At 45.3% G+C, this 15,661-nt stretch overlaps 1 protein-coding gene across 2 annotated transcripts in view; it reads right to left on the bottom strand.

The window, feature by feature from the left end:
- TMEM87B (transmembrane protein 87B) overlaps positions 1 to 15,661 on the bottom strand; it is a 51,237-nt gene that overhangs the window by 25,786 nt on the left and 9,790 nt on the right. The window contains exons 6-11 of one of the 2 annotated variants that reach the window (XM_049695701.1): positions 13,941 to 14,031; positions 12,042 to 12,103; positions 11,619 to 11,802; positions 8,628 to 8,727; positions 4,618 to 4,711; positions 3,009 to 3,079 (exon numbers count right to left, since the gene is read on the bottom strand). In XM_049695701.1, coding sequence (XP_049551658.1) covers positions 3,009 to 3,079; positions 4,618 to 4,711; positions 8,628 to 8,727; positions 11,619 to 11,802; positions 12,042 to 12,103; positions 13,941 to 14,031 — 602 coding nt within the window. The remainder of the gene's footprint in view (positions 1 to 3,008; positions 3,080 to 4,617; positions 4,712 to 8,627; positions 8,728 to 11,618; positions 11,803 to 12,041; positions 12,104 to 13,940; positions 14,032 to 15,661) is intronic. The other variant, XM_049695702.1, reaches the window with a different exon arrangement.

Raw genomic sequence — 15,661 nt, 5'->3', positions numbered from 1 at the left:
CAAAATGAATAGATGTCTTAAGCTCGTTTTCTAAACTCACAATGACAGAAGAGAAGACATGAAGATTGGAGACAGTAACGCTGAGCCCAGTAGCTAGTTCACCTCCCCTGCAATTCTGCCTGTCCAGGTCCCAGGGTGTTCGCACTGCCTGCCCCTTATCCTCAAGTCAGGTGAGAATCCCTGACAAGCGATGAAGCCGGGGCTTCGGCAGAGTGGGCTCCACACTGGGGATGAGTACTCAGAGCTGGAACCCTGCTCACCTGCAGAACTGAGGAACGGACTTCACCTTTTGAACAACTGAATGACTCTACATGTTTTTTTTTTTTAGTGTAGAGAATATGAAAAATTACATTAGAGTCAGAAATTTTTACGACTCGGAGAAGATCAGATTTATATTACTATAATTTTATTCAGTAAACTTGGATTCTCAACTGGTAGCTCTCAACAGAAGTAGAATCCAGTTTTCAAGCAAGTTGGTCGAAACAACTCTTTAAATCAGGCATTATCACTTTACTGACACCCCTCGGACACTAGGGGCTACCTGGACATAATTTAGGAGGTCTGCAAATGCCTCACTGTAGGAAAAACTCCTCGTGTGAATGACGTGTGTGTTTATATATAATCTGTGAAGAGGCTCCACAGCTTTCATCAGATTTGCAAAGGCATTTCTGCTGCCAGAACCCAAACAAGGCTAAGAACCACTGCTTTCGAGAATAAAAATAAATTAAAAGATTTTTGTTTTGTTTTTAACTTGGAAGCATATCGAGAATTCACAAACAGGGAATTTAAAGAATAGATAAGACCGGGTTTACCCACAAGGAGCTCAGAAAATCCTACTAAAAAAAAAAAAAGAAAAAATAAAAAAAGAAAATCCTACTAACAGTGTTACACCTGTTAGCGCACCTTCAGAAAGGGACAGCTTCCTGTAGAGAAGGGACACAGGCAATTTTAAGCCCTCCGGCCCTCCCTGTGAGAGACAAAGATGAGAACATGGAAAGAAACACAAGGAAAACAAAATCACATTTTACGTTAAAAGCTAAAAGACAGGGCTTCCCTGGTGGCGCAGTGGTTGAGAATCTGCCTGCTAATGCAGGGGACACGGGTTCGAGCCCTGGTCTGGGAGGATCCCACATGCCGCGGAGCAACTAGGCCCGTGAGCCACAACTACTGAGCCTGCGCGTCTGGAGCCTGTGCTCCGCAACAAGAGAGGCCGCGATAGTGAGAGGCCCGCGCATCGCGATGAACAGTGGCCCCCGCTCGCCACAGCTAGAGAAAGCCCTCGCACAGAAACGATGACCCAACACAGCAAAACTAAATAACTAAATTAATAAACTCCTACCCCAACATCTTCTTTAAAAAAAAAAAAAAGCTAAAAGACAATTATCAAAGACAATAGCAACAAAAAGAACTGTGTAAAAATAAAAGCTTATGAGTTTCAAAGAGGACATAAATGTCAACGAAACAGATACAAATAATGTTCTGGATCCACAGAACCCTGCATTCTGCTCTGACCAGGTCGTAGTTTCTCTAGAATCCCTCCCATTTCCACGAATGCACTTTAGAGGGTCCTGCCTAGGAGAGGAAAACAGTGGAATTGCCCAGACGCCACTGGAGTCACTCAGTCAGCGAGGAGGAGCCTCAAGGATCGGTTAACACTGTCTCTGAAACTTTTCCTGCTGTGCTATGGCCTCTGGCCCACCACCTCCAGCGAACCCGCTCTCTTGCTGTCCGCCGTGACCCCTGGAATGAACCAGGCAGACAGGTGCGCCTCGGGAACTCATCTCTCTGCAGCGCTAGCCACTGCTGAGCACCCCTCCTTACCAAAGCTTTCCTAGCCTCCACCCCAGGACGACTTCCTGGTTCTCCCACCTCCCTTCACCCTGGACTTCCTTCCATGCATGTTTCCGCCCCATGAGGCACTGTCCTGGTTCCTCTCCACTTGCTGGTCTACCTGTTCTTCTTGGGTCACTTCCACGGCTGCGACCTTCTCCCACACAAAGCTGACTCCCACCTTCGTCACCAGCTCTGACTCCTCTTGCTAAGCCAGGCTGGGACTTCCAACTCTCTTCTTCACACTAATGCCCCAGGCAACTCAACCCTCACCCACTGTGGTCCCTTATCCATGTTTACCACCCTGAGCATGGCAACACTGGTCCAGCCACCTACTTGAGACGTGCATGTCTTCCTGGGAGCCCTCTCTCCCTTTCCCCACCCATTTCTAGCCAGCTTGTCATCCAGAGTCCTTCTTCCATTTCCTCTGCCCCACTTCTAACACTCACTATCCCTCCTTTGGCCCACTGCAAAGGACTCCTTACTAGACCTCCCAGCTCTAGACTCTCCTTTCCCAGGCATTTTTAAAAATGCCATCCTTGAGTTCTTTCTTACAAGATTTCATCATGTCATTCACCTGTGCAGCCTCAACTCCTTGCTCCTTTCCACCTTCTAAACTCTCGAGCATGTCATTCTATCCTTCCCTTCTGGTCCCACCTTCTATGATTCTCCTACACACGTTACCTACAGGCAAGCTACTCTGAGACATCGTGCCACGTCTCTATATTTTCATGCTTCCAACTATTTGGTCCCCTTAAATCTTCCCAGAATGCTTTCCCCTCAGTTCTTTTCCTAGTAAACCCCGATTTGTCCACTCAGTCTCAATTAAAATGTCACCATCTCCCTGAAATCTTTCCTGATTTTCACCCTGGAGTAAATTTCTCTTTCCTCTATCTGCACAGCACCTCTCTAACGTGGCAATTACTATTGCTATGTTGCTCCTAGTTATGTATTTTTCTTCCTTACCAGATCGCTCAATATGTGCATTTAAGTTTGCTGAACTACTAGAAAAAATAAGGATATTTTTTGTTCGAGGAATCGTTACTTTTTCACCTTCAACTAAATTTCTATATTGAGGTAACAATAACGCATGAGTATATTTCTCTCTATTATTATTACACACTAAAAATAATCCGATTTTAATGATACAACAATTTTAGGACACAGTAAAGGATATGAACCATACAAAAATGGAGTCAATAACGGCTAAAATAATGTCACCAAATACAACAGCTAAATGGTTAGAACCCTGAAAAATAAAAATAGGGAAAAAATCTGAATGTAAAAGTTTCATTGTATTATAATAATTATCATCTGATGAAGAAAAACAATTTATCTTATATCATTGTTTTATAAAAGGCCACATAAAAGATGTTATTGCCTAACAGAACTGTGTTTATGAGCACGTGGAAGTTACCTGTTTTGGTGTCAACAAATGTTTGTCATCAACTTGTCCCGTGATAACGTAAAAGTGTGTTATAAAGTGGCAAATAAAACACAGCGCATCCCACCCAACTCAGGCCAACCATTTCAACCTCTGCCCTCTCCGCACCAAACCTGCAGCCACGGCTCCTAAAGAAACGGACTCCTCATCATCCCCACGTGTGTGAAAGGACATGCAAAAAGTAAAATAAGGAAAAGGAACTGTGTGGAAGGGTATAAACAAACCATAGGCTGGATGCGTACTCAAGAGCTGACAGAGAATCATATTTAAAACGGTCACATCTAAGATGCTGACTGTGTAAAATTTTAAAGAGATACAATGCAATCTATCCATGGGATGTTTATCCTTTCCATTTTCTTTCTAGCAAAGATTAGTTTTCTGTGAATTATACGTGTAAATGCAAAGTTCTTCATTATTATGTAAGAGTAAAAATAAATGTACCTTTCAAGGAGCAGGTGTATCTAACCCAGAATGCAGATGTGTCAAAGACACCAGAAGAAGAGTGAAGCTTTTAACATTATTGGACAAATGTCCTGCTTTAAGGGTCAGATCAACCTACATGAAGTAGACATACGTGGCAATATACAGATTATTCACTCTGTGCACAGTGATCTGATTTAAACATCTAATCCAAAAGACGTTTTGAGTAAAAATTACAAGGTTCTCTGAATCAAGTAAAAATATAATAAGCTTCTTAATCCCTCAGTTGTCAGCCATATTATTAAGGAAAACCTAGAGCTAGAAATGTAGGGGTCTTCACAGATGCAAATATTCGCTCTTCTCTAGAGTAAAGCATTGCTGCCCATGTTGCTAGAGCCGTTTCTCCCCAGAACACTACCTCCTCCTGGTTTTTCCAAGCGTGGAGTCTGCTGAATCCCCCCAATTCTGAGCCCACAGGAGTCAGGGAAAACTTACAACCAAAGGAGACTTTAAAAAGCAATGACACGTAATATCTGTATGCACAAAAGGTAAAATTAACTGCTCTTCACTTACACGTTTAAGCCAAGGGTTAAGGAAGAAATGAATGTGTTCAGACTGCATAATGATAAAGATGAATGTTCTTCGTGAAGAGCAACCACGAACATTTTTGAGATGGAGCTAATTCCTAGGATGACGTCAGGTGGTGCGTTCATAACCACATCATTTAAAAAAGTGCTCTGTTTAGCCTTATACCTTCAGGACGTATTAAAAAAGGGAAAGGGTCCACAGGCGGGAAAATAAACTCAAATTGGGCCTTTATCACAAATTTCCTATCTTTAAAAATTCATCTCAGGAGATAGAAGTAAAATCGTATTTCACAGCAACGACAAAATAAAGTGCAAGTGGAATGATGTAGTTTTTACCCCAATGACTCTTATCACGCCTTCAGTAGCTGCAAAGATAAAGTAAAGGATCCCCAGTCCGATGACCCGGTGCATGACTGTTCCTAGACGAGGCCTGGTACAAGGAGAAGCAAACAGAAAAAAGAGAAAGAAGAAGCAAGGTAAGTAAAATGTATCTGACTATAGTAACTGGCCCCATTTCCAACACCAGGAACGTCGCTATCCAATCACGTCAGTCCCTTCCCACCTCGGAGGTACTTTGTTTTGGGAAACAGCATTGTTTCCTGGGAAGAAGGCAGAAACAGGCTCAGGGAAATCTAGCCTCCTTCTCTAGGACTTGAAGCTGTACTGATGCCTATGAAGCAACATTTTTGAGGCCAGAGGATCTTGCTGCTGAAATCCAAGCAATACGATTAACATAACCCAGGTACTATGTCTACAGAATGGACGAGAAGAGTGATGAAACCTAGCAAGTGAGCGCCAGCTTCTAAGTGTCACTGGCAGAAATAATCATTTAATTCTTTCACTAACAGAGATTGTAAAGTGTTCTGAGATGTGTCTTGTCAGCGATAATCCACTGATTCTATGACTTGGGCAGAGAAATAGTAGGATGTCAGGAGATCGAATCCCACTGCCTTCCCCTCTCAATACTCCCAAACGACAGTCCAGAAAGACTTCAGCTTTCATTCTTCGGATTGAAAAGCATTAAAATAACAGTTTTGATTCTTTGAAAGTATAAGTGAGTTGCGAACATGCGAAGACGATGATTTTTGCGATTAGTCATTTGAAAATAGAACTGAAATTTCGAGAATTCCCTGGTGGTCCAATGGTTAGGACATGGTGCTTTCACTGCTGTGGGCCCAAGTTCAATCCCTGGTCGGGGAACTAAGGTCCCTCAGGCCGCACAGCGTGGCCAAAAAAAATAAATAAGAACTGAAATTTCATGACACTTGCAAGTCAGAATTTATTATGAATACGTTTTAACTCAAAAACCCTCTTTTCAGAGTAATTAGAAGAAAAAACTGGTTTTGAAAAAAAAATACTTATGATAAAAACTGAACTAATACCCATAGCTCATACTTCAGACAATTTATCTAATTTAGTTAATCTAAATTCTGGTTCACTATAGCCAGCTTACTGGAACCCTGCAACAGCCAGAACTGTTACCGCTTTGTAAGGGTTGAACACAAGTTGACAGTGAAGGGATTCAGTCAAAAAGGGCTGAGCCCTCCCCCACCAGCTCAATCTTCTATCCCTTTCTCAGCCACCACCCTCTGCACCCTGGCACCTGATGCTCATAACTACAACTGTGAGCTGCCACTGGGACCCAGAGGGTTTTGTGTTCTATATACTGTACTGAGGCCAAAAAACAAAAGAAAGCAAAACAAACGAAAAGGAGGTTTCCTCGCTACAGTCTTGGTAACTGCACCAGTCCGGAGCTCAGAAGCACACGTGCGTGCATTAGTGCACGCTTACTGAGGCACGCTGTGTGCCGCCCAGCGCACTGGGGCCTTGGGATACAGCAGGACACAATACAGGGAAGTCACACACAAGTGGGGGGAAGAGACAATAAATGCTAAGAAACACATCAAAAGGCATGAGGGACTAGAGCGATGGAGGATGGGCACTGGTTAGGGTCCCAAAGGGCCATCCTCCCTGGGGGGCGATGGTGAGGCAGAGAACTAAAGGAAGTGAGGGAGCAAACCACGCCTGGGATCCGGGGGGAAGCTGACAAGCAGAGGCCTTTCCTGCACTGTGAGACACGTGTCTGCTGTGTTTAAGGAACAGTGAGAGCAAGAAAAGCAGCAGGAGGGAGCAGAGTGTTTGGAGGGAGAGTGGCAGGAGATGAGGTCAGCCATCGGAGAAGCCACAAGACGGAATCTGGGTTTCACTGAGTGAAATGAGCAGAAAAGTAATGAAATTGGAGTTACATCTTAAGAGAATCATCCTGGCTGCTGCTGTGTTTGAAAAGACTGACAGGAGACCAGGGCAGAAGTGGGGAAACCAGTTTGGAGGCTACTGGAGTGTAGTCCCGGCAGGAGAAGATGGTGGCCTGGACCAGGGTGGTGGCTGTGGAGGGGTGGGATGGGCTCATTCTGGACACGTTCATCAGTCGGAGCCACAGAACTGGATGAGAAAGCCTCGGGGATGCCGGTCACTAAAGCAGAGGTCTGGGGCCTGAGCCCAGGGCCCCCCAACACTGGAGCTCAGGAAGACGAGGGGGCTCGGCACAGGAGACCGTGAAGGAGCCTCCACGACCGGGCACCTGCACGGGGGCTGAGCGGGGCCCTGCGATTCGGCAAGGAGAGGTCAAGGTGACCTTGACAGGCGCAGTCTCAGTGGAGGAGTGGGGCCAAACCTCACAAGGACAGAAAACGAGGGACGTGGAAGCGGCCAAGTACAGACAACACATCTGAAAAGTGCTGCTGCACACAGGGGAAAAGCAATGAAGGAGAAGCAGGAGAGGGCCATCCGGGTTCAAGGGAGGCTCTGCTTCTGAAGATGACAGAAGTAACAGTGTGCTGATGGGAACGGCCCACCGGAGAGGGAAATTGACGCTACCAGAGAAAACAGGACAGACTGCTGGGACAGCTTCTTTGACAGAGGAGGTAACAGGACCCAGGGCACCAGGGCACCAGGGCAGGGCGGGGCTTAACCGCACACAGGGATGGTCCACGCCGTACAGGAGCGGAACAGGCTGCGTGTGGTCCAGAGGTGGGGAGGATGACACAGACCTGACGGCCGCAAGTCCCTTCTGATGGCTTCTAATTCCTCGGTGACAGAAGAGCCAAGATCAGCTACGCTGGATGAGGGTAGGGAGGTGAGAGGAGACAGAAGGGGTGAATGGTCTTGCGCAGAGCGGAGAGTCAGAACACGAACGGCACGGGGACCGAGAGGTGCCAGCAGCACTGAGGGCGCCCTTCAAGTTCAGGGTCACGGAGTGAACTGAGCCAGGCAGTGCGGCGGGGTGTTCTCCTCAGGCTGATGCTGAGCCTGCGCAGATGGAGAGCTGGATTTATCGAGGGAGGCTGACAAAGGAGAAGGCGGAGGGCCTCAGGGGTGGCAGGGGTCATCAGTGCCCTGCCGGACCGTGGAAGGCGGTGGGATCAATAGGCCAGAGGCCACACCAGGGACCAAGAGTGCCTACAGCTGACACATTAGAGAAAGGAAACAGGAAACGGGGGAGGCTGTAGAGTAGATTGCTTCAATGTGCCACCATGGAGAGGGTGCAGCTATACACAATAATAAATAGATACTAATCAAGTCTAGAAAACGGCCAGGGCACCCAGTAGTTGAGGGGAGGTGACAGGTAAGAGCGGCAGAGGTGAGGGGGTGAGGTCAGGTTTCTTAAAGGATCCTCACACGGATACTCAAATCACAGGGAATCCTGACAGTGAAGTGCTGAGGAGAAAGACAATAAAGCAAGTGCTCGGAGCGGTGAGGGATGAGGGGAAACCTGGCGGCTGGCAAGGCCTGCAACCCGAAGATGCTGCTGTGGTCCAGTGTGAGGGCTTGAGTTTCTGGGAATCAGAGGGTCTTAGGCAACAGGCTCTTCCATGTTCAGGCCCAGGGACTCAAAGGTAAGAGGGAGAAAAGATCTGCTTGAGAGGGTCCCGAAAGCGGGTCCTCAGGCGACTGCCAGGTTTCAGCCAGAAATTCTGCTGACCCTGGTGTTTCATGAGAGCGCTCTCTCTTACAATATCTCATACACAAACATGACCCCTAACTATGTTGTCTAGGAAACAGAAAATGGTCTGAACCTCGAGAATCATTTAGAATTTTCCATAATCCTTATAGTTGATTATTCATCTAACTATGAAGTTACTGGAATTCAACTTCAGGATCTTTATTTGAGAAAAGAATAAAACAGCCAGTGCATGGAAATCTTTTAAAAACACGTCCTTGCAGGTATTTCCCTCTGGGATTTGTGTTAGGACACTGAGAGGTGCCGGGTTTCACAGGGGTCATAGCGGAGATGGATGGGATCACAGGATGGGGACGCGGCGTCTTTTCTGGGCCCCAGTACTTACTTCACAATGCCGTATCCCAAGCTCACAATGATCACCAGGAGGCGAGCCAGCGTCCTCTTAATTGCAGATATCAACTCCGCAAAGATCAGTAAACTCTGGGCTGAGGGGGGACGAAGGAAAATCATTCGCCCTGGGTCCATCTGGACGCCTGCCGCCAAGAGTCTAAATGTGTACTGTGTACAGTTACGTCCTGACCTCAGACGAATTCGCCACGTTTAATTTAAAGGTCATCTAATCCAAGTGATGTTTGAAACCTCAATGAAGGGGATTCTGAACGGCTCTACTGGGCACAGCTCTCTCACGTCCACTGGAAATCGTCTCCCCGAGCTCCCCTCTGTTCTTATTCTTCCCCTTGAGGCTACAAAGGATTGTAGCCCTTTCCTGTTCTGTAAATATCTGAAAACCATAACGCCCTCAAGAGCTCTCTTTTCCCCAGGTTGCCCTCATCATTTACTCATTCACGCTCCTACCGTGTGGCTATCACAGTAAAAGACACACCACGTTCCCTGCCCCCGTGAAGCCTGTACCCTGGTCGGGACAAGTAAATGGACAGAATTCAGCAAGTGCTGGAGGTCACGCTGTATCTCCCAGGATTGTGATGAAAGCGACCTAATCCACACGGGGCAGGCAAAGCTTCTCATAGGAAGTGATATCTACACCAGGGTTTGAAGGCTGAGTAGGAGTTAACTGTTTGGAGGAGGGAAAGGGGAAAGCAAAGGAAATGGCACATGCAAGGGCATGGAGGGAAAAAGAGACAAAGGCAAATATGCTGCAAGAAGTGAAAGTTCGGCATGTCTGCAGCAGAGCGTGTAACGAGGGAGGTCAAGAAAAGAGGCTGGGGCAGAGGCAGGGCCCAAACACCTCAGTTTTAGGCTAGGCCATGAGTCAGGGCTTGTTGCCGAGGGCAGTGGGAAGTCAATGATAGTAAACAAGGGAGTGAAAAAGGAACTAGTCAACTACAGCCCATAGGCCAAATCTGGCCCTACATCTGTTTTGTAAATAAAGTTTTATTGGAACACAGCCATGCCCATTTGTTGTCTGTGGCAGCTTTCATGCTCCAATGGCAGTAGTTGAGAAATTGCAACACAGACTACATGGCTCGCAAAGCCGAAAATATTTACTGTGTAGACTTTGCAGGAAAAGCTTGCTGACCCTTGGAATAAAGTAGACAGCTTTATTTTATCAAGATTGCTCTACTTAATGGCTTGGAGAGGAATAGACTGTAGGTGAGGAAAACGCTCAGGAGTCTATTGCAGAATTTAGCCAAGAGATGATGAGAGTGCTGGCGGTAAAGACGGAGAGGAGAAAGCCATTCAGAAACGAGTTGCGAATCCACCTAACATTCTTGTTTTCAGGTCATGTTTCTCTGCCTTCTCTAGAAGAAACCACAAGAGACCTTGCCCAACACCTTGAAGAAGTGCAGATGTACTAAATTTATTACATTTGCCTAACTGCCAATCTAGAAGCACAAGACAAAGAAGTCAATGGACACGACCTATTCTTAATGTATCCTTGCTGGGTCCTCACAATCACTAAATCATCATTGCTTGATTTTTCTGAAGTCTATCCTTCCAGGACCAATGCTACGCAAGACAGCCTGGGTTACAGAGTTTACGCTTGGGAAAATCAGAAACAACATCAGCCCAGGCCCCGTCTGGCGCCTCTCCTTTCCACAGGACTCCTCAAAGACAAGGACAGCAGTCTGGGGTTTCTCTTCCAAGGGCCTTCTGGTGTCATCTCAGAGGGCTTGAAGGCCCTGAGGAAGATAGATGGTCTTTCCTTCTCTCCATGGATCTCAGGCTTTTGCTGCCCTTCACCCAAGTTCACGCCACCCTCTTCTAGACAGAGACGCCCACCACTGGCAGCAAAGGAGCTGACTCGCCTTCTCTGATATTCAAGAATGCTTTAACCCCCGGTCATATGCAGCAGCTCTATCCTTCCTTCTTTATCTGGTTTAGGGCAGGCACACACACATACACACGCACGCACGTCACTAAAACTTCTTATAGGGTAATAATACCTCTAACATGTCTCCCTGGATGTCTGTCTTTTCTTTATTGTCTTGTACATGTCTTTTTAAACTTTTCATTTTGGGAAATTACAAACATTCTTCGACACAGAGAAAGCGATATAATGAACTCCCACGTACCCATCACTCAGCTTCCATAATTATCAACATTATGCTAAATTTGTCTCATCTATATTCCAACTCACCCTCTTTTTTTCCCGGAGTATTTTAAAATAAAGAGCAGACACAACTACACCCTTTGAAAACCTGTACCACGATCATTTGTAACTGACCACTCAGAAGCACATTCCTGAGGGCTTTCTATCCTTCTGAGCTATCTCCCTTTTGAAGGTTCAGTGATGGAATTAATTGTACCTTTACTTCTCTGGCCCTTTTGAACTCTATCTTCTACAAGTCTGGGGCACCCATCTGAGGATGCCCCACTATATGCCCTGCCTGCTTGCCACATTCCGCTGTGTAAGCTGGGATGGTATCTCCCACGGCCACATGAAGTTCTTTGCAAAGAGGGTGCAGTCACCATCCATCCTGGCACTACTAATTTTACTCCCTGTGGCCAAATTTTCTTTTCTTCTCTGGAGGGGAGAGGAGAAGAGAGAGGATGGGGAAAAATACAGAGAAATACGTTAAAAGGATTGGCAGCCCCCGATGTCCCCAGTCCAGAATTTCGTGTTGTTTAAAGCCAGTCACGGGTAGCTGAACCTTAGGGAACAGGAATTTTCTTTTCCCCAGGAGGGAAGTAAGGGAAAGCCAGCAAGAAGAAAACAGAAAATGAAGACCACACACATGCTAGCCTGGATCAGAGCCCTACTCTGATATTCTCTTCTTGGCTTCCCTCCTCTTCACCTATATGGTTGTTCCCAAACCACTGTATGAAGGTGGGGCGGGGAGTCCCCACAGCTCTGCTCACAAATGCTAGGCGACTCTTGGGTCACACCATATTCGTGGACACAGTCACCACTTACTTGATAACCCAGTGCTGTTGATGTTTTGGTATTCAGCATAAAAAACTGCTTTTTCAAGCATTCCCAGGAAAATAACAGCTGCAATCCAGAACTGGATTCTTAGTATATCTTTCCAATAGCAGGCAGACCACATCAGCCAGAGTATGCCATACAAGATATAAACGATACACATCACCATGTAGAACTGTGGGAGGAGAAGCAATTTTAGTCAGTTAAGCCTTCTGATCATTTGAAAATTGACATTTCTACATTCAAGTTTGCAATCCTTTATTTTCCAGTCACCATGGAACCAGAAATAGAGGGTATGTCAAAGTGTTAGCTACTAAGGAATTACCACCACTGAGCTCTTAAAATGTTTAAATGTTCCAATTAGGATACAAAACTCATTTTTAAAAAAAGGAAGAAATGATGAGAGATACTCACAATCATCAGAGGCCAATCTGATGCAGAGATATATCCATGAGGCCCCATCATAGAAAGAGAAACTGGTGAAGGCAGGGTGGGGATAAAGAAATTAAGGCATTAAAATTAACAACCAGTTTTCCTTAAGTTTTTCAACGTAAGCTCATTTTAAGACTCCAAGAATACAAACCAAGTTAACGAATGCTGAATTTTAACCTTTGATTATGTAACTGTATGAAGATATCTTTACATATTTGTATACATGCTCTTGTAAAGTGTGGGCCAAGTCAGATCTTATGCAGACAGCAAAGTAGTCCTGGTCTGAGATTGGCCCTGGCTGAGTCCCTGACCTAGCTGAGGACTTTGTCTTTCTTAATGTAACTTGGATAAATTCTGAACTCCAGGGACTTCCCTGGTGGTCCAGCAGTTATGACTCCGAGCCCCCAATGCAGGGGGCATGGGTTCCATCCCTGGTCAGGGAACTAGATCCTGCATGCTGCAAGTAAGATCCCACACGCTGCAACTAAAGATCCCGCACGGTGCAACGAAGATCCCACACGCGGCAACCCAGCACAGCCAAATTAATTAATTGATTAATTAAAAAAATTTTTTTTTAATTTACTGAACTCCAGAATCTAGTTTGGGTTGTTGTCTGAGAGCAATAACAGAGTGCCGAATACAGTGCAAGACTTGCAAGGCTTAGCAACTGCGCCAGTTACTAACCAGCAGAAGCTTAAAGCTGCCTGCTGGTGTCAGAGGAAAAGACGCCACACCTGGGAAGGCAGGGCGCACAGGCTGGGGAGCAGGATGGCAGCAAGGCCCCTGCTCCCTGTGTGGCATGGTCTGGGCCCATTACAGTACCGCCGGGAGGAAGGCCTGCTTCACACTCTCCGGAGCAGCGCCCCCACCAGCTTCCCTGGGGAAGACCAGCTCTGGGCCTCCTTTGCGGCCATGCCTGACTCACCTCACTGCTTTCTCCCTCCTCTCTGGACTGGGTGCCCCCCAGAGACAGAGCCTGGTTTCACTTCTGTCCCAGTGGGTGAATCAGAGCAGTTTGCAAATCCCCAGGATCATCACATGCTGCTTGGCTGCTGTCAGCCCAGCAGATACCCAGTACAGAAAATGACCGCTAAAGCAATTCCAGGACCCATGGAAGCATTCGCTCCCTTGAAAACCGCTTAGTGTGAGCCCGCTCTCACACTGGGCACCAGGAGCTACGGTTTCACGAGGCAAAGAGCATCTACCTTATGGGCAGGCAGGGGAGCTCACAGACTGCAGAAGCCACAGTTGCCAGACATGCTACTTCTACTCCTAGGCTACAAACAGATTCTTTTTTCTTAAACTTTTTAAAGAACAAAAATTTTGAACCCCTGATGATGGCCATTTTCAAGTAACAGAATATAATCCACTTCAAGTACGATTAAGGTGTCACCTACCCATTTCTACATGTTAAAAAAATGTTTTTTTAATCTGGAAGGATGGAGAATTTTGTATCCCTCTATCAAGTTTAAAACTTTTTAAATTAATCTTTTTTTTTAATTCACCCTTTTATTTATTTTCTTTTATTTATTTTTTCTTGGCCACGCTGTGCGCCTTGTGGGATCCTAGTTCCCCGACCAGGGATTGAACCCTGGCCCTCGGCACCCAAAGCACAGAGTCCCAACCACTGGACCACCAGGGAACTCCCAAAGTTTATCTTAAATTAATTTAAAATTTCCATTCCATTAAAAAAAATATATTAGAGTTAAGATAAGCATAAAGTTCTAAGTACCCCAAATAAACAGATTATTCATTTTTGTGATTAACAGAAAATCATTTTTGAATAATGTGTTTTAACAGAGAATGTAGATTTGGGTTAATGACAAAAATACAGAATACAGTAAAAGCAGACAATAAAACATGCATACTGTTTAACTATACCATTCAAATTCCAGCTTGCATCTGTTTTTTCTGTTTTAATAGAAACAATAAAGATATGAAACCCATCTCTCTGTGTTTTGGCTACAACATCCTGAAACAGAAAAAAAAAAAATCCTTCATGTTATTTTTTTTAATTGCTATATAAGATATAGCTAAACGATTGTCCACCACATTTTAAAACAACTTTTAAGAATTGAATTGGGTTACTTTAAAAAAAAAAAAAAAACACAGATAAAAGGAATGGTGGGCTGTGGAAGGACAGTGGGTAGTGGAAGGATTTCCTCCATTTGTTTTTTTTTTTTTACCACCATCCTCCCAGGCCCAAAGGGATGGAGGAGGAAAAAAGCCTTTTCCACTTGCCAATGTTTTCTACTTTTTATATAGTTCTACAGGTTTTCCCCCCAATGTTACCATTCTATGTTTTATTTAATATTACCTTTGAAATAGTTTTTCTAATATCCTAGTATAATCAAGCATTTATTTATTTATTTATTTATTTATACTTTTTGGCCACGCCCTGTGGCATGTGGAATCTTAGTTTCCTGACCAGGGATTGAACCCGCACCGCCTGCATTGGAAGCACGGAGTCTTAACCACTGGACCACCAGGGAAGTCCCAAGCATTCAGTTTTTAAATGTGTGTTTTTTAAAATTGAACTGGGGGAGAAAGATGTCAGATAACATTGCTGGAAATGACTCAGATTCGGTGTACAGGCTAAATTCCTTAAGGCACTCTGTTGCTAGCAGTCCCACTGAGGCCTGAAACTGCCCACTTGGACTGCCTGTGAACCCTGCAGTGCCCTCATGTAGCTGGACCAAACTTTTCACACTCCTCCTTCCTGAGTATTTCCTATCCTTCCCTCTCATTTCCTACTCCTCCACCTGTGACAGTTTGTGCAAAGCAAAGAGTTGGTCCAGCCACTGCAGAGTGAATGCCCTTCCACTATCAGACTACTCTGTAAGATGGTTGGAGAAAACAGTATGAAAGCAGAAGGGTCCCAGTCTAAAGGCAAACATCAAGCTCTTCTAAATCCACTTTCAGTCCCTACACTCAACTCCTTGTAATCCTCTCAACCTCTTAGTCTTCTGACTTTGAGTAATTTCCCCAAATTCCAAATTTCCCCTCCCCCTCGTGCTGCATCATGGTTTCTATTTCTTTACTTCCTTAATGACGATACAGCTCCACCCACTGCTGTGCTGCCTCAGGTATTTGGCAGCGGAATTTTATTTTTTAAAATAAAGAAAGACTACATAGAAGTTACTGTTAAATCACACCTTTAAAGAGATTTTTAAACAAAGACAGAACCAGGTATGTACAAAATTCACACAGACATATGTAAGGAAATATACTGTTTTAAATAATGCTTCTTGGGCTTCCCTGGTGGCGCAGTGGTTGAGAGTCCGCCTGCCGATGCAGGGGACGCGGGTTCGTGCCCCGGTCCGGGAAGATCCCACATGCCGCGGAGCGGCTGGGCCCGTGAGCCATGGCTGCTGAGCCTGCGCGTCCGGAGCCTGTGCTCCGCAACGGGAGAGGCCACAGCAGTGAGAGGCCCGCGTACCGCAAAAAAAAAAAAAAAAAAAAAAAAAAAAATAATGCTTCTTTTTTCTTTCCTAACTCTACTAACCCTACTTTAGATCACTCTCTGAGTATCTGTCCATCAACAGATTCTGCTCAGTCTTACTCTAACTTGTATGTATTTGATTTAAAGGCAAATAAAATGA

Source organism: Orcinus orca, chromosome 13 (genome assembly GCF_937001465.1).
Source record: "Orcinus orca chromosome 13, mOrcOrc1.1, whole genome shotgun sequence".
Lineage (NCBI taxonomy): Eukaryota > Metazoa > Chordata > Mammalia > Artiodactyla > Delphinidae > Orcinus > Orcinus orca.
The sequence above is the reverse complement of the archived record's forward strand: the minus strand, read 5'-3'. Positions and strand labels throughout refer to the sequence as shown.